General features: G+C 42.2%; 1 protein-coding gene across 7 annotated transcripts in view; it reads right to left on the bottom strand.

Moving 5' to 3' along the window:
- The window catches only part of CDKL5 (cyclin dependent kinase like 5), a 246,417-nt gene that overhangs the window by 112,450 nt on the left and 109,843 nt on the right, over positions 1–24,124 (bottom strand). For all 7 annotated transcript variants that reach the window (XM_069945342.1, XM_069945346.1, XM_069945347.1 and 4 more), the window contains exons 3-4: positions 8,179–8,347; positions 1,256–1,290 (exon numbers count right to left, since the gene is read on the bottom strand). In XM_069945342.1, the coding sequence (XP_069801443.1) occupies positions 1,256–1,290; positions 8,179–8,242 (99 nt within the window). In that variant the 5' untranslated portion in view covers positions 8,243–8,347. The remainder of the gene's footprint in view (positions 1–1,255; positions 1,291–8,178; positions 8,348–24,124) is intronic.

The raw sequence follows: 24,124 nt of genomic DNA, 5'->3' as shown, positions 1-24,124 counted from the left end.
ATTCCTGTTTTCCCCTCTGTACATGCATACTGTTACTTTGACTGTCTGGCACTTTTAAGACTTTATTTTTAAAAACACAAAAACACTGTTTAAGAAGAAAAACTGTACACAAAGATGAGAACAACAATATACTTATTATACTTAATTTTTTATTGTTCTTTGACCATTAAAATGACACATTAGCCAAAAAATGTTTTACCCTCCTAACATTAAGCATGGTAAGAGTACAAAGTTGCCTTGCTCCCCTCTTACTGTGTGCCCAGTTTACCCAGTATAATATTGGTTCCAGTCCCTACTGCACTCTCGATTCACACAGCACCTACTGTGTGGACTGGAATGACCTTTTACAATGTAACTCTATGAGACACTCAGTGAATCTTATAGGGTAACATTAAGAAAGTGATCTCCGTTCCACACACAAACCCTAGAGTGCATCAGCTGGTCACATTGATGAGCAACACACAGCGGAAGTAACGTCCTATTGGTATACTGGAACTTAAGAGTGGGAGTAGGCCTTTAACCCTCACCATGCTTAGGCTGGGAGGGTAAGGAAACTATTGTCTGGAATCTCCCTGTCTCTTGTACCTATCGCTTCTTATCTTTTGGAATGCTTTTCTACGAAATGAGCAATCAAACCAAACTGATACTACAAGATGAGGTAGATACTTGGCAGTTCCCTCTGAGGTGCAATGCATTCTGGGAAATGTAGTTTCCTGGCCAGTGCCATCTTGGATATAGACCAGCTTTTAGAAAAACCAGTTACTCTAGTGACATGGCTAGAGAGATGGCTCAAAATACTCAGGGGGACTTGGTGAGTAAAACCAGCTTGGTTTGGGAGCATTTAATTTTTTAGCTCTTGGGTGGAATACTCCTTTGCGCTACACACTTCTGAACTCTGCAATGGTTTAAAATGCAGCTTATACTTTGGACATTCAAAGAACTACCACTGAAGAGCTGTAGCCTCTCTCACCAGTAGCTCTCTGCTATGACTTTACCTGGGATCTCAATTTGCCCTGATGGTACACCTCTTTGAGTTTTATAATTCTGGCATTTTATTGATTTTTTTTTATTTCAGCTAATCTAATTTGGGGATCTAATTTGTATATGTTATGTGCAATGTATATGCTATTAGTATAGAAGATTCCTACAATGTATTAATTGCTTACCACGGAAAAGATGGCTCTGACTTCTGCATAAAAAATATCACTACTAAAGTGCAGAATAAAACACAATAACTGCAGACAACTGTTCTTACCTTGTGTCGACATTTGAGCACCACTCCATAAGCACCTATATGGAAAGAAAGAGAACTAGTTCAACTATTTGTGTACATGACTGCTTAATTCTGCCATAATCGAGAATGCTATCCTATGTGCTGAGTCACCAGAATCCATTTGTCTACTTCACTAAAATAATCCTTAAAATGTGTTCCTTAAAGTGGACCTATTGGCTCTCTCATGTGTATTCTAGTAAATACTTGTATTCTGTGTTTATTCCTTCTAGAAAGTGCTGGTATGAACCACACAGGGTCACTGGACCTTGGTAACTCCAAGTTAGAAATGGGGCGCAGGTTAGGGCTGGGCGATATTGGCCAAAATAGATATCGCGGTTAATCATACATGTAGTCGCGGTAACGATAATTGAACGATAATTATGACACACCCCTTTGTAAGCCACACCCCTTTGTAAGCCACACCCACCTGACCGGGCCAACCTTTAGATATTTTTTTTAAATAGAGTAAAAAAAATAAAGTAAGTCACTTAGCAGCAACCCAAGGCTGTGCCATTTATTCTATTAGTAGGGGGTCTCGGCTGTGTACCTGTGTATACACGTCCAGGTCTCTGCTATGTACACACTACAGGACATGTATATAAAAGTATACAGCTATATACACACTACAGGACATGTATATAAAAGTATACAGCTATATACACACTACAGGACATGTATATACAAGTATACAGCTATATACACACTACAAGACGTGTATATACAGCTATGCAGATCCCTATGCCCTATTGCTGGTACAGTCTTCTTTCCATTTCCATTGAAAACACATGCACACTCAGTTAAGCTGAGCATTCATGTGTATCAGGGGATCCCAAGAGATAGCTGGGGGTGGAGCAGGGGCATAGCTAGGATTCATGGGGCCCTATAGCATAGAAACTGCATGGGGCCCATGAATTCTGTATAAGCCTGCCCCAACCTGTGGCAGTACATCAAAAAGAAGAGGGGCGTTGCAATTAAAACTGGGGCAGGGTGGAAGCAGCTGGGGGTGACTGGGGCAGGGTGGCAGCAGCTGGGGGTGACTGGGGCAGGGTGGAAGCAGCTGGGGGTGACTGGGGCAGGGTGGCAGCAGCTGGGGGTGACTGGGGCAGGGTGGCAGCAGCTGGGGGTGACTGGGGCAGGGTGGCAGAAGCTGGGGGTGACTGGGGCAGGGTGGCAGAGGCTGGGGGTGACTGGGGCAGGGTGGCAGAGGCTGGGGGTGACTGGGGCAGGGTGGCAGAAGCTGGGGGTGACTGGGGCAGGGTGGCAGAGGCTGGGGGTGACTGGGGCAGGGTGGCAGAAGCTGGGGGTGACTGGGGCAGGGTGGCAGAAGCTGGGGGTGACTGGGGCAGGGTGGCAGAGGCTGGGGGTGACTGGGGCAGGGTGGCAGAAGCTGGGGGTGACTGGGGCAGGGTGGCAGAAGCTGGGGGTGACTGGGGCAGGGTGGCAGAAGCTGGGGGTGACTGGGGCAGGGTGGCAGAAGCTGGGGGTGACTGGGGCAGGGTGGCAGCAGCTGGGGGGACCTGGGTAGAAGGGGGGCATATAAATAGTATCTCCTCATCCCCAACTAACCCCCCAACCCGCCCCCCCACCCCCGCCCTAGGCACACATGCTTCACTCTCGGACAGCCGCTGACTCGTCCCACATACTGAGCACACACGCTGCCCTGCAGGCCGTTTGCGCGCGGAGGTCCCCGGTCTCTGGAGGAGGAGACTGCAGGGACCGCGGGATCGGGTGAGGGCATCGCTGTGCGTGCTGGAGCTGTACAGTGGGATTGGAGGTCTGCACTGCGCCCCCTGATCCCGCTGTGCAACTGCAGCGATGCCCTCACCCGATCCCGCGGTCCCTGCAGTCTCCTCCTCCAGAGACCGGGGACCTCCGCGCGCAAACGGCCTGCAGGGCAGCGTGTGTGCTCAGACGGGTCCCGGCTGTCCGGGAGAGAAGCCGAGGGCGCGGGGGGAAGCTTCAAACTGTCATACTACGGAGCCAGGGGATCTCTCATCCCCTGCCCTGCTCCACTATATATGCGTCCCCAGACGCGAGGGGACTGAGGATGCGGCCGCCGGATTAAAAATACCGCAGATACCGTCCTGGCAGAGTTGAGGTCGGTTAACCGACGCCAGGGACGGTATCGGTATTTTCATGGTATACCGCCCAGCCCTAGCGCAGGTACTATAGTTCGGTATCACATGGAGGTCATCGATTCACAGCCAAGATGAACCATCAGTAATCTACAGGTTATTATTCAAATAAAAGAGTGTTTTTATTGACAGCAACGCATTTTGGCCTGCCACATCAAGGACTGCCTTTTTGAGAAAGACAGTGCCAACAGGCCGGACAGTGCTAATGGGCCTTTGGCCTTAAGGCAGGTATGGGACCCATAGGTCTATCAGACATATATGTCACAAGTACTGGAGATGGAGTTAGTGTAATTATAGTAGTGTGAAGAGTCTAAGATCTAAGTTGTCCTACCAAATATACATTCCCTATACACAGGATAGGGAAGAGGTATATGATTGCTAGAGGTTGACTGCTGGAATATGAGATGTGTTGTGGGATGAACCCTACAAACATTTAAGCATAGTCAAAACAATTGTCTGGAGGACGGGAAGGGGTTAGAACAAATTGGTGTGCCTCATCGGGGGCTTAAATGTGTTGTCCAGAATTACTAAACCATAGCTGCAGTCAGCGTCATCCCTTTCCTTTTCTATAATCTTAGACAACACCTTTAATTAGACCTTGAATTATTCGATCGGGCTATTGAAGCGTAACTAGAAAGCGATTCTTCTATAGGTGCCACTTATTTTTTTTTGCCCCATCTCTAAAACTGTAAAAAAAAATTGGCTATGCCACAATGCCTCATCCTGTCCTACCATAGAACTACCCTCCAGTGTCCTTAGCAGGCCAGTGCTGTCACGCTTTCTGTTTTTTTGTCCATACCCGCTATGACATCTATAGGCCCTAACAGAACATAAGGATAGAGGTTGCCTTTAGGAGAAAACCTGTGTTAATCTCTCTTCATACAATGTAACAAAAGGCTTGACCAAAAAAGTTTGTACATCCCTTCCCAACACTTCATCAAAAAGGTTTTCCCATCCAAGTTTTGTGGCAATAGCTCAACATATGCCATAATGCCTTAGAAGGGGAAAAACCCTATAGATCCTTCAATTATCATGACTTTTAGTGAAATAAATCAAGTTCTATACCTTAGTCCTTAACAATTTCTTTCACCCTCCCACACTTTAAGGGTATATTCACATTGAGGAAAAGTGGCGTAATTCCGTGGCGAATCTCTCCGCCATGGAATCCCGCCTGCCTCAGTGTCACACAGTATCTCTATGAAAAGGCTAAGGGCCTCCGCTCCAGCCGCCCTCCGCGCAAAGAATTGAATTCAAACACTTTTGCTTCGTGTTAACATACCCTACAGTATCCTTAAATTTTTTTTCTTATGTCCTTACACACGGTCCAAACACTGGGTACAGGTTCAGTCTCTCAAGAGCGCCATATTTACAGTAATCCAGTGTTTCTTCAGAAACTTGGTGCAATAGGACCAGGACAAACTGTACATATTTTATATTGCAGCCCAATATCTCTTTACTGACAACTCCGCCATAGTGACAAATAGCAAAACCAGTTCTACATTTATGCAAGTTGGTGTAGTCCGAAAATAAATTGAGACCTATAGAACCTATTAAGGCTGCAAAATGACTTTGCTGGAATATTCTTAAATGACTGCATAAAATATCTCATTAATAATTTAGTTACATGGAAGCTTTTCTGGAGCTTTAGGGGCTTATAGAAACCTTTCCGAACACAATCTATATACAAAGTACCTGACTGCTAAAAAATGCAGTAACAACTCAGTGTACGTATGTGATGAAACTATGGAAAATCATGCTCTTACGTCCACACAAGATCTGCACTAAAAAATGACACTGCATCATGAAGAGTAATTCCCAAATGTTCATGATACATTTTAGTAAGACAGAACTTTAGAGTCAACTTCTTTTTAAAAAATGAAAAAAAAAGTCAGTAGAGACAAAGAAACGGCCAAGACAAAAGAAAAATGCCTTGCTAGAGAAAGGCCTGCACCTTCATCTTCAAAATACATTTATCTTTATGTCAAACTTTTTGGCACTAGAACAAAGAAATAATAAACTTTTTAATTTACTTTAGCACCATTTACTTGGCTAAACCCCATCAATCTAGTAATTACATGTATATACTGGGGCAGATGTGAATGCACATGCACAAGAATTTAACCCCCCAATGAGTAATGGATGGAATTTATTCGGCAAATGTCAAGTGATCTCCTATATATCTTAAATATTATGGGTTTTTTTTAATATATTTTCATTTAATTGATTTTGGTGTAGAACCCTTCCATATTGTGGAGCTGTAATTCAATATCAAAATTTTACCATGGACTGATTGGGGCTAAACCTGTTTCCAAATCTACAGCCCATACAGTGAAAATTTACAAATTTTTGCTACGTACCCAAGATGGATGTCCTGTGAACACGCTCTCTATCTGACCTCATTTATGTTTATTTCAAATACTGCTAAATTTATTAGAAAAACACACAATATGGGCATTTGCTGGGCATTCAGGTCTATGTATCGTTCACGTTGCACAGATATTACAGACACTGAATTTGCAGCATTACTTCATCACCTTCAAAATCCTTGGCAACCTAAACAAGCAGTGACAAAAATACTGAAAAAATAAGCAGCCAAGGAAAGTGGTAGAAAATGCTAAGGAAACGTGATTCCCACCAGATATAAGCTTTTGACACTTATCCCTGGGAGAAAAATTAGAGCTTTTTATATTTCACAGAGGTTCCATTCTCTATGTGGTAAATTACCTCTACTGGACACCACAGTCCATTCCATTCTGATGGGAAACTAAGCCTAAATATCTTTTCTTGTCTAAATGTAACTGAGTTTCGAGTATGAAAATTGATTGCTTGAGTTTAAATTTAGAAGTGTTCATTTCTGTTAATTTTGGGGTTTTGTTGGCAACCACATATATGTTTGAGGCTATGTTACTATAACCTCTTTTTTTTGCCGTTTGAGGCCAAATAACAGCTGTTATTTCATAATGATGGATGTTATTTGCACAATAACGGCCACCATTATGACATAATGGCTGTTATTTGTGCTAGCAAACCCTCAAAAAGGACTTGTATCCAACCCTCAAAAAATGTGGTTTATAATTTGACAGTTCAGGGAAATAACAGGTATGGGTGAACTTATATTCAGTAATAAGAGTGAATATGATGGGTAGGATTATTCAGTTAAGTTAAATGTTTTTTTAATGTAGGGGTATGTATGCCTAATACACACACCCTGACTGTATAAACTTATACTGGTCAATGCTATGCTATTGCATAGCACTGATTAGTAAGATCAGTGCTCTTCTAGTAGAGTCTCCCTGAGGAAGACTCTATGAGAGGTTCGTCGATCTAACAGCACAGAGAAAAGTAAGAGACCTCTGTCTGTCAGAGAAAACGATTGTTATGCAATCGCAGCATTTAAGGTGTTAATCAAGGGCAGCAGCAGTGCGCCCACTGTGGTCTGTTATTGTACCAACTGCAGGCGCTTAAATGTGTGCAGTGCTGCTGACACTGAAGCAGCACCGCAACCATTAAAGGCCCCTTTACACAAGGAATCTTTATATACGTTTCAACTGCATCGGGCATAGACGTACAGCTGACACAAAGGGGTTAATGAAAATAGCATCTCTTTTTTTTGTTGGCTACAGATCCTCTTAAAGGCTGGGATGCACACTACGTATATTTCAGTCAGTATTGTGGTCCTCATATTGCAACCAAAACCAGGAGTGGATTGAAAACACAGAAAGGATCTGTTCACACAATGGTGAAATTGAGTGGATGGCTGCCTTATAACAGTAAATAACGGCCATTATTTCAATACAACAGCCGTTGTTTTAAAATAACAGCAAATATTTTCCATTAAATGGCGGCCATCCACTCAATTTCAACATTGTGTGAACAGAGCCTTTCTGTGTTTTTAATCCACTCCTGGTTTTGGTTGCAATACTGACTGAAATATACTGACTGAAATATACATATACTGACTGAAATATACGTAGTGTGAACGCAGCCTAAAGGTGAATATGATGAACACAACAGTAATTATATTTTTATTCATTTTTCAAATGTCATTTTCAATTAAAGGGGTATTCTACTCGGAACCAACAATGTTAAACTTGGATGTCTCAACAAGATAAACATTTTTGCATATACATTGATTTAGCAAACTTGAAAACACAGACCACCGCTCAACTCTAAAAGCAGCGGTTAGGCTGGTATATACATAGCTATAATGTAGATCTATTGAGCTACAGTATATATACTGTATTTAAAAAAAAAATATATATATATATATATATGTATGTAACCTATACCTATATATACCATCAGACAGACCACTTTTTTTTAACAGGGTGGTGACCTTTCACCTACAAGCTGTCAACAAGGTAGAGAAGCATAACAGGAGAAGCAGACAAGTTTACTGCAAAAATATCTAACTTAAACAATACAAGATTATTTATATTTGTTAAGATGGGAATACCCCTTTAAAGGGGTAGTTCACCAAAAATACTTTCTTTCAAATCAACTGGTGCCAGATATTTGTAAATTACTTCAATTAAAAAATCTTAAGTCTTCCAGTATCCCAATACAGCACTTCCTGCAGGACATACAGCAGCTGATAAGTACTGGAATACTTGATGTTTTTAATAGAAGTAAATTACAAATCTCTGAGACGTGCTGGGACCAGTTGATTTTAAAGAATTTTTTTTTGTGATCTACCCCTTTAACAAAATGTTCAGCCTTTATTTGGGGATTTTAATGTTACTGTAAGTTTTACAAAATTCTAAAACTCACCTTCACCTACAACTCCAAGGACCTCAAATTTATTCATCACATTACCAAGATTAGGAATCTTCATGAAGACAAACACGGCTTATGGTGACAGCCACGAAACATGGCAGAATGGATGTATGAAGAAAAATCTTCAGTTACTTGTCTCCAAATGATTGCATGGTGCTTTTACCTGGGGGAGAGGAACACAAAAAAAACTGTTATTACCCAACTCTATATTAAAATGTAATTAGAGTTTAATTAAGGCTATACAAGATTATACGTACATGAATAAAAGAAGTAATGATGGTGAGTAAAGGTATATGATATAAAGATATAGACAACACTACATCATATCATAAAGAAACAAACAAATACTTTTTAATTGTCAAATAAAATAGTTAAGGCAGCAGAATATTGACTGTACGTCTTAAAGAGGACCTGTCAGCCCCCGTGCCGGGGTGACAGGCTCCCGACCCCAGCTAGATCCCCTTATACTAACCTCATCTCGCCGAGTATCGCTCCCGGAGCCGGTCCCGAGATGGAGATATCCTGGCCAGAAGCCGGCGCATGCGCTGTGGAGATAGGTCCGGCATCCATAGAGAATGAAGGGAGCCGTGTGCGAGCTGCAGAGATGAGTCCGGCTCCATTCATTCTCTATGGACGCTGAACCTCTCCCCCCAGCGCGCGCGTCGGCTTCTGACCAGGATATCTCCTTCCGGGGACCGGCTTCGGGAGTGGGACTTGGCGAGATGAGGTCAGTATAAGGGGATCTAGCTGGGGGTCGGGAAACTGTCACCCCGGCACGGGGGGTGACAGGTCTCCTTTAAAGATATGAAAGCATTACAGACTTTAGTTAATTAGGTGTTCTAAAATGCAGAGGTTTAGAGTAAAAGAACATTTTGCACATTTAACGCTTATGCTGCGTTTACACGAAACGATAATTGGCCCGATCGTACGATTAACGATGTCGGAGTAATTTTTTTTTTCATAACGATCAGCGCTTAGACGGTACGATATATAGTACGGCAAAATCGTTTTGCGATCGCGCGCCCGCAGCCCGGCCCCCCGCTCGCAGCCCGGCCCCACGGTCAACCGCCGCCCCGATCGCCCCCCGCCGCTCTGATCGCCCCCCCCCGCTCTGATGGCCCCCGCCGCGACCATACGTTACCTGCTCCGCGTAGCAGGTATTCGACATCCCCGGATCCGCTCTTCAGTGCACTGATTGGCTGAAGGGGGGAGCCGGGAATTTCAAACGGCTCCTCTTCAGCCAATCAGTGCTGCCTTGCATTAATTGGCTGAAGAAGGGAGCCGGGAATTTCAAACGGCTCCTCTTCAGCCAATCAGTGCTGAAAAGGAGCTCTGATTGGCTGAAGAGGAGCCGTTTGAAATTCCCGGCTCACCTCTTCAGCCAATCAGTGCACTGAAGAGCGGAGCCAGGGATGTCGAAGACCTGCTACGCGGAGCAGGTAACGTATGGTTGTGGCGGGGGCGATCGGATCGGCGGTGGGGGCGATCGGAGCGGCGACGATCGAAGCGGGGGGGCGATCGGAGCGGCGGGGGTGGCGATCAGAGCGGCGGGGGGGTGGCGATCGAGATGGCGCAGGGGGCTGCGGATGAGCAGGGGGCTGAGCTGCGGGCGGCCGGACTATCGCGCGACGACTGTTTACACGGAACGATCGGCAAATTTTTTGCGACCGACGAACGACGATTTGATAACATGTTGAAAGATCAAAATGAACGATTTCTCGTTCGTCGTTTGATCGTTCGCTCCGTTTACAAGTACGATTATCGTTCGAATTCGATCATATCGCACGATATTCGTTACGTTTAAACGCAGCATAAGCCTCCTCCATTCCTACAGTACCATTTGTTTCATCCCAGCTCAGCAGCTGGATCACGTGACAACCGATAAATGGCATGGCCTGATTTTCAAACAGAATGCCAGTCTGTCCAATGTTGCTCACTTCCTGTGAACTAGACAATTACATCACCACCTCTCAGCTATCTTCTAGCACCTCTGAGACTCTTTTCTTTGCACCTTAAAGTGTCACCGTCGTTTAATTTTTTTTTTTTCAGAAATCAATAGTACAGGTGATCTTAAGAAACTTTGTAATTGGGTTTATTAGCCGATAAATGTATTTTTATCATGAAAAAACTGTTTGAAGCTTTCCCCCCTGTCTTCATTGTTCTCTTATGGAGAGGGGTGGAGGGAGATGAGGCACCAAAACACGACAACAAAGAGTTAATTTTCAGCTACATTACCGGGCTATCTCCTATGAAGTCAGCACTGACCTCTCTGACCTCTGAATACCGCTTTCACACAGGTCCCGCTGTGTAATACTTTGTTCTCTGCTCTCTGCTGCCGACTAATCTCCCTCTTCCCCCCTCCATAGGTTACACAGGGCTGGACTGATGTAAACCAGTTGAGATATTCTTATAATGAGCAGTGAAGAGAGGGGGGGGGGACCTGGGGAAAGGCTTTTTGAATGCAGATAATGGCATATTTGCCTAATAAACCCAATTACAAAGTTTCTTAAAATCTCCTGGACTATTGATTTCTGAAAAAAATAAAAATAAAAATACGACAGTGACACTTTAACAATGTGCTGCTGAAGATGGAATATCAGTACTATATATTGGACCAGAAGTGTAGTGATTAGCTGCAGGAGAGCTGCAGACTGATTTCAATAAACATTGTGTAAATACTTGGGGTACTCACAGGAAAAAAAATTCTAATCCAGGGGTGTCAGAAAGTTAGAATTGAAGTTTGCTTCTATTTAAAATTCTCAAGTTTTCCAGTACTTATCAGCTGCTGTATGTCCTGCAAGGAGTGGTATTTTCTTTCCAGTGACTGTCCAGAGTAGAAGCAAATTCCCATAGTAAACCTCTCCTGCTCTGGACAATTCCTGTCACGAACAGAGGTGGCAGCAGAGAGCACTGTGTTAAGACTGGAAAAAATAAACACCACTTTCTGCAGGACATACAGCAGCTGATAAGTACTTGAAGAATTGAGATTTTTAAACAGAAGTAATTTAAAGATCTGTATAACTTTTTGACGCCAGTTGATATGAAAACATTTTTTTTCCTGCTGGAGTATCCCTTTAATTTTCCCTCCAGAGAGAACAAACATTTGCACAGATGATTCCACTGGCAAAACAGTCTTACAGTGGCATCAGGAAGCCATGAGGTCAGCTCATCACTGAACATTCATAATATCTATCTATCTATCTATCTATCTCATAGATAAAAGGGGCACAGCTATAACGACCTACAATGGGACATATAGACATCATAAAGGAACTAAATCTTTTTATGGAATGTATAGAATAACAAAGATTTTCCACTAAAAGATATTTAATTGCATTATAAAAAAATACAGATGAAGCCTGATTTTCCAACAGATGGTCACAAGAAAACAGAATCTCTGCTTTTGGACTGTGAACGATGACTTCCCATATTGTTATTATAGATGTGTCCAGTCATAGAGGAATTTACTTTCCTATTTGGTTAGTAAACAGTAGGCCTGCCAAATATACAGTAGTGCTTTATAGATATTCTGCCATACGCACAGCTAGGGGGGAATTTATCAAGGGCTTTGCGCCTATTTTTTGGTGAATAATTGGATTTTTCACCCATTTTTGGTCTAAGTTCTATTTATAAACCAGCAATGGGTGAATATTTTTTAGATGTGACTTTTTTTTATCTGCCTGTTTTGAGTATTTACCCAAAAGTACACATAATCCAAGATTAGCGCCCAATTTATCACTTGCATCTTTTGAAAAAGTCACACAAACTGGTGCAGGCCTACGTCTGGTCAATATCAGGTGAATATGCTTGCGCAATTTTTCTCTTTTGAGACTTTTATTTCTCAAAATTTTACTTAGATACATTCACTCCTTAGTAAATGTCCCGCCAAGTGTCATGAGACGGAAAAGGACGTTTTTTCAGCTCCGTTTAAAATGACATCCATCATTTTGAGTCTAAAATAACGGACGTCATGTAGCTGTCTAGCCAACAGCAATGACGGCTGTTGGTACATTATTCTAGTTTGCAAAAGATGTCCGAAAATAATGAACATTATTTTGACGTCCGCTTTAATAACATCCGTTATTCAGGACATTGTGTGCATTGGACATCCATCTTTCCATTGACTTCAATGTATTGCCATTGGACGTCCATCTTTCCATTGACTTCAATGTATTGCCATTGGACGTCCATCTTTCCATTGACTTCAATGTATTGCCATTGCAGTAAAATCGTGGCAAAAACTGACGTTATTTTAAATTGCAAAAGCGTCCACCTTTTCTTTATTTTTGACGTTGTGTGAACTAGAAATTTAGAGCCCATAACTTGTAATATTATATTTTTCAAGAAAAGCATCCAAGCATTGAATCTGATATTGTCTTTTGCTATTTGAGCTCACTAAACACTTGTTTTACTACATGAGTAAGACAAGGGGATTGGAGGTAGTTGTGTAGATTACATAAACGTCTTAATATCAAATTTAGCATATCAGAAAACAAAAATGAGTTTGAAAAAATGTGAAAGCAAAAGTTTAATGTCTGAGGTGTTGACAATTAACAACAATTGTTATTTGTTCTATTTTTTCATAGATGAAACACATGGGGGGAGATTTATCAAACATGGTGTAAAGTGAAAGTGGCTCAGTTGCCCCTAGCAACCAATCAGATTCCACCTTTCATTTACCAAAGAGTCTGTGAGGAATGAGAGGTGGAATCTGATTGGTTGCTAGGGGCAACTGAGCCAGTTTTACTTTACACCATGTTTGATAAATCTCCCTCTTAGTGTATGTTCTGGTGACTAAGGCAACTCTACAGTATACCAGCTATGTGCAGCCATAAGTATACGCCATAAGTTACACTAAATGCTGGTGGAAGGTATGGTAAATCTACATCTGCATGAGGCTCTACCTTTCCCAGCTAGTCCTTGTCTACTTGCCTAAAGTTTTGTGCAAATGTAACTTATCTAATAAACTGGTGTTAATAAATCTTTCCCATCCTGTCTAGTCTAGCACCGACTGACTCAACCATGCAGACGTTCTTCATTTGACTCAAATGTTGCTACCAAGTACTATTGTAAAATTAATGCAATTAAAGTCAAAATTAATGCAATTGTATTATGTGGACAACCTCAACTCAAATCAAGCCTGTTAAACAGTGAATTGCTATGGGTTGGACTGCTTAAAGGGGTTGTTCAGCCAAAATACATGCACTAAGCTATTCAACACCTGCACTACACAGTGAATCAGGCCAGAAACACTAAGGGGGAGATTTATCAAACATGGTGTAAAGTAAAAAACTGGCTCAGTTGCCCCTAGCAACCAATCAGATTCCACCTTTCATTTTCCAAAGAGTCTGTAAGGAATTAAAAGAGGAATCTGGTTGGTTGCTAGGGGCAACAGAGCCAGTTTCACTTTACACCATGTTTGATAAATCTCCCCTTTTGTCTCTGTTCACTGTGTATCAGTGGCGACCTGTAACTGCAGCTCTGCTTCCATACAATTAAATGGCAGCTGAGCTGCAGTGACCAGATGCGGCCACTACACAGTGAATAGACACAAACTGCTTCCACCCCATTTACTTTGCAGCACTGGTGCCAAACTGCTGGTCGGCACAGGTGCGGAGAGGTATTCTCATCTCAAACAGTTATCCCTCATCATACAGGACATGGCATAACATTTTAATTGTTGGGCATTTGACTACAGGGACCCAGAGAATGAAGAGAAAAAGCATTGCAAAATAAGTGGACAGCATTGCTTGTGTACTGACAAGGCTCTATCTATTTGCTATGGCACTTCCAAACATTGACAAGCACTAAGAAGTTTCCCTTCATTCTCAGGATCTACAGGAGTCCCAGCTGTCAGATCCCCACTAATGAGCTTGTTGTCCCTCATCCTGTGGATAGGGAATAAATATCTGACATAGAAATACCCCGTAACGCCCCACCCTTCATCATGACATCCAACATTAGTGGCAGACTATAAAAGAATTTATATATATATATATATATATATATATATATATATATATATATATACACACGAATCAGAAGAATACCGCAGCACTCGTGGGATAGAATTCAACACAACGTGCTTATTTCCCCAAACCGCGATGTTTCGCTCTCCACACTGAGAGCTTTTTCAAGCAGTGTGGAGAGCGAAACGTTGCGGTTTGGGGAAATAAACACGTTGTGTAGAATTGTATCCCATGAGTGCTGCGGTATTCTTCTGATTTATATTACCTATACCCTGGTGGTCACTGGTATATACCGCTTGGCACCACATCTATCGCTACAACGAGTGCTACATTCATTCTGAAATTCTCATATATATATATATATATATATATATATATATATATATTTGTATATTCCAAAAAATGCTGTAGTTTTTATGCTCCAATGAATGGGTTAAACACAATAAAAGGTGGGGCTTCCTTTTAAACAAGCTGGCCTTATGGGAGATGGTGCCGACGGGTGTTATCAGGCTAGCAACAGCAAGGAATGCCATCTTATGCTGGGTTTACACGGATCGATAATTCGCCCGATCGGTACGATTAACAATTTCAAAGTAACGATTTTTTTAAATAACAATCAGCGTTTAGACGGAGCGATACATCGTAGGGAAAAATTGTTTTGCGATTGTTTTGCGATCGCTTAAGCCTATCTCGCACATAGGTTAAATCGGTAAATGACTGTTTACACAGAACGATCTGCGAATTTTTTGCGAACCAACGACGATTTGAGAACATGTTCAAAGATTAAAATGAACGATTTTTCGCTCGTCGCTTGATCGTTCCCTGCGTTTACACGTACGAATATCGTTCAAATTCGATCATTATCGTGCAAATTCACACGATAATCGTTCCGTGTAAACGCAGCATTAGTGAAGGGAATCTGGAGCATAATTTTTGAAAATACTTGAATTCCATTTTGCCAGACTACACAATGTTCTTGATCGGCTCCATTGTGTTGGAAAGCGAGCAGTACAAGCCTGGGCAGCTATTTTATCTACAAGCTGATTTAACTGTTGGACGCCAGCCAGTACGATATCCCCCATTGCTAACCCAGAGCAGCAACGACACAGCCAATTGAAAAACTTCCCAGGTGTTCCCGGTGCACAGAACAATTCTTACAAATCTGATATTTAAAACTGAAGGAAAGAAAAACAACGCTGAACTGAAATGGGAACCCCGAGTCCATGTAGATTTTTCAGCTGTTCCTCCTGTATTGCTCGAACAATGAGCAGATCCTTGGAGTAAACATTCGGATTTCTACCCAGAAGTCTCCTCTGGGGTCCCAATTATTTTGGGTTGTTTGTGAAAACATGATTCTTGTTAACAGAGAAACCTCAGGTTTTGTCTCATTACGTTCACCATTAAGATGAATATCATCTACATGTAAAATTAAACTGTAATGAAAAGACATATTTACTATAATTAAACAATGATTCAATGGCATGATTCATTCATCACTAATGGGAATGCCATGAAAATCCGTTGTTGTTTACTGCAATTAAATACCCTACATGCTAAGGCAACAAAGGATTGTTATGGGGGCCCACCGCCCAAATGGTCTGGTGGATGGAAAGGAACGATTGCATACTTAAAGCGACTCTGTACCCACAATCTGACCCCCCCAAACCGCTTGTACTGTCAGATAGCTGCTTTTAATCCAAGATCTGTCCTGGGGTCCATTCGGGAGGTGATGCAGTTATTCTCCTAAAAAACAACTTTTAAACTTGCAGCCCTGTGTCAAATTGGTGTCTGTGCCCTAGGCCTGCACTGCTCCTCTGTCCCTCCTCCCCGCCCTCTTCATCATTAGGAATGCCCCCAGGCAGGATTTTTCCTGTTCATCACCTGTCTGAACACTGCACATGTGCCTTAACAATCCAGCACAGGTGCAGTGTTCAGACAGGTGATGAATAGCAGAAACTGTTCTAGGGACATTTCTAATGATGAAGAGGGCGGGGAGGAGGAACGGAGGGGCATCCTAGGCCTAAGGCATGGGTACTCTAGGCCACGGCAACTTGACACAGGACTGCAAGTTTAAAAGTTGTTTTTTAGGACAATAACTGCATTACCTGCCGAATGGACCCCAGCATAGCACTGATCAGCATATGCAATCTAATGATTGTATATATAAGTCCCCTAAGGGTACTTATAAAATGTAAAAAAAAATAATTTAAAGTTCAAAAATAAAAATATTTTATATCGTAATGTGTGGGATTGTCTGATCTATTAAAATATAACTATACTGTTCCTGCACAGTGAACAGTGTAAAAAAAAATTGGGAAAAACCCACCAGGATTGCTGTTTTGTTTTTTTTTTTTATATATATATATATATATATATATATATATATATATATATATATATATATATATATATATATATCAGAGAGAAAAAAATCAAGGAAAAGCAATCCAAAACTTCCATTTGCACCAATATGTCACCAAAAAAAACTATAGATCATGGCGCAAAACATCAGCCTTCAACCAGCCCTGTAGGTGAAAAATATAAGCATTATAGCATTGCTTTATTGTGTCCTGGACATCTGTGCATTAATGTCCTTTGGTGAAGATATTAAAAATCTTCCAGTACTTATCAGGTGCTGTAAGTCCTGCAGGAAGTGGTGTATTCTTTCCAGTCTGAGGCTATGTTCACACAACGTCAAAAATAGAGAGAAGGAGGCCGATTTCCATATTTAAAATAACGTTCGTTTTTGCCTCTATTTAACTGACTGCAATGGCAATGCATTGAAGTCAATAGGAAGACAGACGTCTAATGCACACAATGTATTGAATAACAGACGTTTTTGCCGCGGGCGTCAAAATAATGAACATGAAGTCTTTTGCAAACAGTGGCCATTTTTTGTTAGTTGTTCATACACAGTTTTACTTTTGTCACTGTTCTTTCTCCGTTTTTACTATTAAATTCAATGCACTTTTCAATTAAGCCGCACCCAAAGGCCAATTAGTAATCCCAAACTAGAATAATGTACAAACACCAGTCAGTGCACTAAGGGGAGGCCAGGCTGCTAAATGACGTCCATTATTTTAGACTTAAAATAACCGGCGTCATTTTAAAAGGAGCTGAAAAAACGTTGTGCGAACATAGCCTAACAGTGTACTCTGCTGCCACCTCTATCTGTGATAGGAACTGTCCACAGCAGTAGCAAATCCCAATAGCAAACCTCTCCTGCTCTGGATAGTTTGTGGCACAGATATTCATTACATATCTAATGAATTTTATCTTAATATATTTTAAGATATTTTTGTTATCATATCTATTGCACAAATCTTTTTATCTACACGGGGTCAAACCTATCTGAAATAATAATAATAATAATAATAATAGTAATAATAATATTTATTTGTATAGGGCCAACAGATTCTGCAGCGCTTTGAAATGTTATACTATTTAAAAAATAACAAGGATACAATGTGTTCACAAAAAGTTTCAACACTCTCCAGACAAAGCCGATAATCACACATAGGTCCTGGCCTGTCATGATCCGAGAGCGGTAATAGGCAGCAGGAACAGCCAGCAAGAAGATCTTTCTGCATTTCTGGATCAGAGGAGGCTGGGATATACTGTATAACTCTGCTATGGGCTCCTCCACTCCAGGGAGAAAGATGGATTGTCAGTGTTTGCCTAGAGGGTTATTTTAATAGCGCTAGAAGTTTTCTGTCTTGGATAAACATTAGGATAAAGAAGATCTTTTCTACACCCACCAACCGATTGTAAACAATTCTGTTAGTAGTTTGCTATACTGAATTGTATTGTCATAAAGCCGTCTGGAAATCAATAACACAGTATACATTCCATTACTGTAAATCCCAAGTATGCTTATAATGAAATGATTGCATATAAATGACTTAAAATTTTATATAACTAATACCGTATTTTCTGGCGTATAAGATGACTGCTGACTTTCAAGAAGATTGCCAGGGGTTCGCCTTATATGCCGGAAAATGTTAACCCCTGCCTGACTGCAGCAGGGTTTACTAGCTGGAGCCCTGCTGTGGTCAGGCAGGGGTTAACTGCAGTTTAAGAAAAACCAGTAAACTCACCTATGACCCGTTCCCAGCAGCCGCGCTTCTCCCATCCCATTCCTGATGCAGGCAGTGTGACGTACACTGTCTACGCCGGAGGTCCCCTAAGCTTTCCCGGGCAGCCAAGCGTCTCATCGGAGAAGCTCGGCTACCGGGAGGGCTTCTGGAGAATAACAGAGGCTCCGCTGGAAAATATGGTAATATACAGTGTTTCTTTGAATAAAAAGTCCCTCCAAAACCAAATTCAAATTAAACCCCCCCCCCCTCCTTCAAATAAAAAAAAATGCAGATTTTTAGTCATTTTATGTATTTAAGATAAAATTGAATAAACAGTCATTAAAAAGTTCCATCTAACCAGTATAATTATAAAACTGCAGATTGCGGCATAAAAAATGATAGGGAAAAAAACCCTTAAAATGACAATGGCTAATGCTACATATCATCATAGCACTTACAGGAGAAGTCTGGGGGAAAATTTTATTAAAGTTTAGTATTGTCCCCTAAAAGTTATACAAATCCCCAATATATACTTATTACGGGAAATGCTTATAAAGTGCTTTTTTCCCTGCTCTTACTACTGCATCAAAGCTTCACTTCCTGGATAACATGGTGATGTCACGACCCGACTCCCAGAGCTGTGTGGCTGTGGATGATGGAGAGGATGATGGCAGGGGGATGCTCAGTGTCCCTCCAGTGACCTGTGTCCCTCAGTGTCCCTCTGCCATCATCCTCTCCAGCAGCCACAGTCCTCACAGTTCTGGGAGTCGGGTCGTGACATCACCATTTTATCCAGGAAGTGATGCAGTAGTAAGTGCAGGGAAAAAAGCACTTTATAATCATTTCCTGTAATAACTGTATATTGGTAATTTGTATAACTTTTGGGGGGGGCAATACAATACTTTAATAAAAATTTTCGCTGGACTTCTTAAATAGCACTTACTGTATGGGACAGTTCTATGACACTGATCTATCACTTACAAAACTTCAGAGCTGGAGCAAGTGCAGTGTGGAGTCTCTACAGAGCCAGAGAAATCATGGCAATGCAGCCTGCTGCAAGGCGGGATGGACTTGCTGCGGCAGGCGACCCCCAGGTCGCTACCCCTGGCTTGGTTGCTAGTGACAGCAGGCGAGACGTGGCAGGAGCAGTAGGCAGGAGATGGTGCTGGCAGAGGTCTGTAGGCGTAACCGCAGGTGACAGGCTGAACACAGGAGCAATGAAGTGACAGGGGAGCAGGAACCAGGAACAAGGACTAGGGACCAGGTAGCGGATAGGACTCAGGAAAAAGGACTTGGGACCAGGTAGCGGATATGAAACAGGAACAACAGGGGGCTGGGCCAAACGCTATGGGAAGCATGTAGAGGCTCCAACACAAGGGACAGGGCATGCTGGGATTTATAGGGAGTGATTGGTGCAACTAACCAATTAAGGGCGGACTGGCCCTTTAAATCTGAGACAGCCGGCGTGCGCGCGCCCTAGGAGGCGGGGACGCGCGCGCCGGCCTGCACAGACGGAGACAGGAGCGGAGGAGAGGTGAGGCGCCCCCAGGGGCCGAACTAGCAGCAGCGCCGGGTCCCTGCACAAGGACCCCGGCGGGTGCATGGGGCAGGAGGAGGTCGCGGCGGCGGCCCGGAACACGGGACTCAGCCGCGGCTGTGACCCATGTATGTCACAATCACTAAATAGGTATCCACAAGGCAAACTAAGAGCTGTTACTTTATTATTTAACTAAGCCCATGTTGTACAACATAAGCCAATACAATGGGTGATATGTGTGAGGACTAACTGCAGGACTAGATTTTGTGGACTTTCTTTTTACATGCCCTTTGTTTTTCTGCAAATATTTTGAACGCTCATAACAATACACAAAACATCTCTTTTTGAAGATTATGTTAGCTGTGTTTTGCATATCTTATTATGTTTACACATTTTCATCTATTAAATATTTCATCTTTCTTTATGGGTTTGTCTAATAATTCAATATGCAGCAGTAATGTTATCATGTTTATTTCCAATTATGTGCATGCAGATTACATAGGTGGTGTCGACTTTACTGTACACAGCCCTGGGGCTGCACTGCCTTATCTGAGGTTATGACTATGCAGCATTTGCTATTTTTAAACATTTTTGTTGTATAATAAAGTATTTTATATATGATCTTAAAAACTAGTTGTCACTTCACTTTCTCAGTTAAGATTTACAATACATGGAAGATTTATAGGCATCTATTTATTGTCTGCTTAGAATTTGTCTGTTAAAAAAACTCCAAAAAAAAATGATAAAGTGGCCTCAAGCCCTGGCTGCCTCTACTCGGGGCCCTATTCCACCGGACGATTATCGTTTGCATAATCGTTAACGATTACCGATCTCAAACAACCGCTATTGCGAATGACCTGAAAACGTTCACTCATTTCCATGGAACGATAATCGTTACTTATGATCGTTTTTTCTTCGCTATTTATTCGCTATTGCGTTCGTATCTATTGCGAACGACCGAACGACATCTTATTCAATGCGAACGATTTGTGAACGTTTTGCGAAAGAGCAACGATAAAAATAGAAACGATTTCTCGTTCGGTCGTTAATCGTTAACTGCATTTCAACCGAACGATTACCGTTTAGATTCGAACGATTTAACGATAATCTGAACAATAATCGTCCGGTGGAATAGGGCCCTTGGTCGTGCACTTGGTTGTGCTGGTGTAAGGCAGAGCTCTTACTGATAGCATGTGAATGAACCGCAGCCACCCCCAACTAATCACCACAGGGATTAAAGACAGTCAGTATTCTTCTCCACTCCAAGACGGGAAAAACAGACGCAGGTCCAAGGGGTAATAGTGATATAAAATATCATAAAATTAATTAAAAGAATACCAGTGACACAACGCATTTCGAGACCGGTCCAGTCTCTTTATCAAGTGTCTAATCCTGGCATGAGGCCACCTTAACGTGGTGGAATGGTTCACACTATTTGCACATGGTAACCAAGAGCCTCATTATTTTTATGGCGTTTTTATTAGCAGCAGGGGGGGGCTGCTTTTAGCGATTTTCATTTCTGTAATGGTTCTGTGTCTGTACATTTTGAGCCGTGACACTCTGTACAGGTTAGACTTGTGTTTAGTCTGTTTTTTTTCTAACCAGCACAAGACTACAAATCTGCCTTCAGGAGACTGGACCTGGATACAAGTAAGTATAGCTTTGTTTTACAGCATAACAAGAAAAAAAATTTTATAAATTTATCTTGCAAACTTGCTTTATATTGCACCTACTGTTGATCTAGAGCGTAAAAGTCATAACAACAGGTACACTTTAAAATGAGCATGTATTAAATGTACTTTTCAATAGGGTGACCATTAATCTAATTATATATATGATACATGGCATGGTACAAAATATAAAAGAGACGGTCCTGAATATGGCTTCGCATTTAAAGCCAAGCGGGATAAAAAATGTTATCAGGCTAATGTCTACTTTTGCTTCACTGCAATGTAGTAAACACATTTACATTCCCTTACAGGTTGGGTTCACCCCTTTTATTTTTGTACTTTGTACATGTTTTATTTTTGTTCTGTAATGTTGACGGCCTGAAAAATCAATTCCAAACTGCTGGCATCACTTCCCTTTTTTATTTTACCTGTCCCACATTTACCCCATGTATTCAAAAGAAAAAAATTATTATCTATGGAATATTAAAGTGTGAACACAAAAAAAGTTTGTTAAATGGTCATGTGATCTTGTTTGCAGCTTTCCCTCCAATTGAAAGCCTGGCATGGAGTAGGGTCTATCTGCCATTGGCTTTACACTATATACTGTAGTGGAAAAACAATAAGATATAAGGATATACAGATGTAAACGCATCAAACATAGGCCATTAGGCATAAGTCTGAGCAGCAGAGTGCACCAAGAGTAAGGGCCCTATTACATGGAGCGATAATCAGCCGAATCGGGCCGATATCCAGCTAACCATGTCCATGCAGCCATTACTGCCGTGTAATACGTCCAGCAAGTGAGCGCTGATCTAGCAGATCGGGGCTCGTTTACTAAAATAATTGGGTGGTAGTCGGCCCGTGTAATAGGACTCTAAAGGCCCTATTCCACCGGACGATTATCGTTTGCATAATCGTTAACGATCTCAAACGACCGCTATTGCGAAAGACCTGAAAACGTTCACTCATTTCCATGGAACGTTAATCGTTACTTATAATCGTAATTGCGATCGTTTTTCGCTATTGCGTTCGTATCTATTGTAAACAACCGAACGATGTGTTATTCAAAGCGAACGATTTGCGAACATTTTGCGAACGAGCAACGATAAAAATAGGTCCAGGTCTTATAAAGCATAAAGCAATCAACGATTTCTCGTTCGGTCGTTAATCGTTAACTACATTTCAACCGAACGATTATCGTTCAGATTTGAACGATTTAACAATAATCTGAACGATAATCGTCCGGTGGAATAAGGCCCTAAGTTTTATGTGTAATCTGATTTTATTGACAACCAAACGCAAAACAGCATATACAAAATCAATGCAATCTCAGTACATGACGACCTGCAAGTCGTCTGGTGTCACATTTCAAATTATTTAAAGAGCAAGAGAAAGAGCAGTGCAATGTCAACATTTCCAAACATCGGTACTACCAACACGGCAGTGCACTATAACGCAAACCGCAAGCCTAATAAAAAAAGTCCTGCAGGTTGCAGGGGAGAGGAGGAAGAGAGAAGGAAAAGAAAAAGAGGGGGGGGGGGAGGGGGGAAAAGGGAGGCTGAGGAAGAAAACGGAAACTCAAAAAGAGGGGAGGAAAGGCGGGCAGGGGGCAGACCACTGAGCCAAGTGCCATAACAAGTACAGCGCTATAAGAGCATAAAGCACCCTTACCTAACGGGTGAGAGCAAGGAAGGCCTCTGAGTCCATAAAGAGGCGCCAGGGGAACCACACCCTATCAAATTTAGTAGACTGCCCATGAGCCTCCGCAATCAGCTCCTCCATTCTACCCAATTCCCTGAGTTCACTAAGCCACTCCATTAGTGTAGGCACCCTGGGTGTTTTCCAGTGTCGGGGGATAACCATGCGTGCCGCAGTCAAAAAATGTCTCAACATCCCTTTCTTAATGGTAGCAAGGGAGCCCGGAATCTGTGACAGTAGGGTCAGCTGCGGGGAGTTGACGATGGTCCTTCCAGAATATGCAGTGTAGATGGTCAAGATCTTATCCCAAAACTCTCGAATGCTCGGGCATGCCCACCAAATATGTAACATGTCACCAGCTTCCGTGAGGCATCTCCAGCAGCGGTCAGAGACCTCAGGGAACATTGCATGCAAGGAGACTGGGCAAAAATACCATCGCGAGAGGATCTTGTAATTTTTCTCCTTTGCCTTAACGGCCATAGAAGCACCATGAGTAAATTCGCAAATTTTCTGGAAGGACTGACCATCAAGAGATACATTCAAATCGCGCTCCCACTTGTCAAAGAAGGAAGGTCTGTCAGGATTTTCGATACCAACCAGAATCTGGTATAGGACAGATATGCAATGTGGGATAGCTGAGGTGGAGACAACTAGATTGTCAAAGTCTGTGAGCGCAGCAACGTACGTGCCTCTTGGGAAGAGAGTACGTAAGAATGAAGCTAACTGCCCGTATTCCAGCCAGGACAGCCGATGGTCCGGGGACTGAGCTTGAAGTATCGCCACAGATGAGATGGCATCACCCGTCATGCAGTCCCTAACCCTAGGGCAATCAGACCGTTCCCACAGAAGAAATCTGTGTGTCCGCAGGCCAGGCGGGAATGATGGGTTCTGGAGTATCGGGGAAAGCGGTCCCGGTACCACAGATAGTTTGTATTTAGCAACGCTCCTATCCCATACGCATAGCGTATGTGGGATAAAGAAGGGAAGACC

The sequence above is a fragment of the Dendropsophus ebraccatus genome, chromosome 11, assembly GCF_027789765.1.
Source record: "Dendropsophus ebraccatus isolate aDenEbr1 chromosome 11, aDenEbr1.pat, whole genome shotgun sequence".
Lineage (NCBI taxonomy): Eukaryota > Metazoa > Chordata > Amphibia > Anura > Hylidae > Dendropsophus > Dendropsophus ebraccatus.
This window is presented reverse-complemented; position numbering and strand designations above follow the sequence as displayed.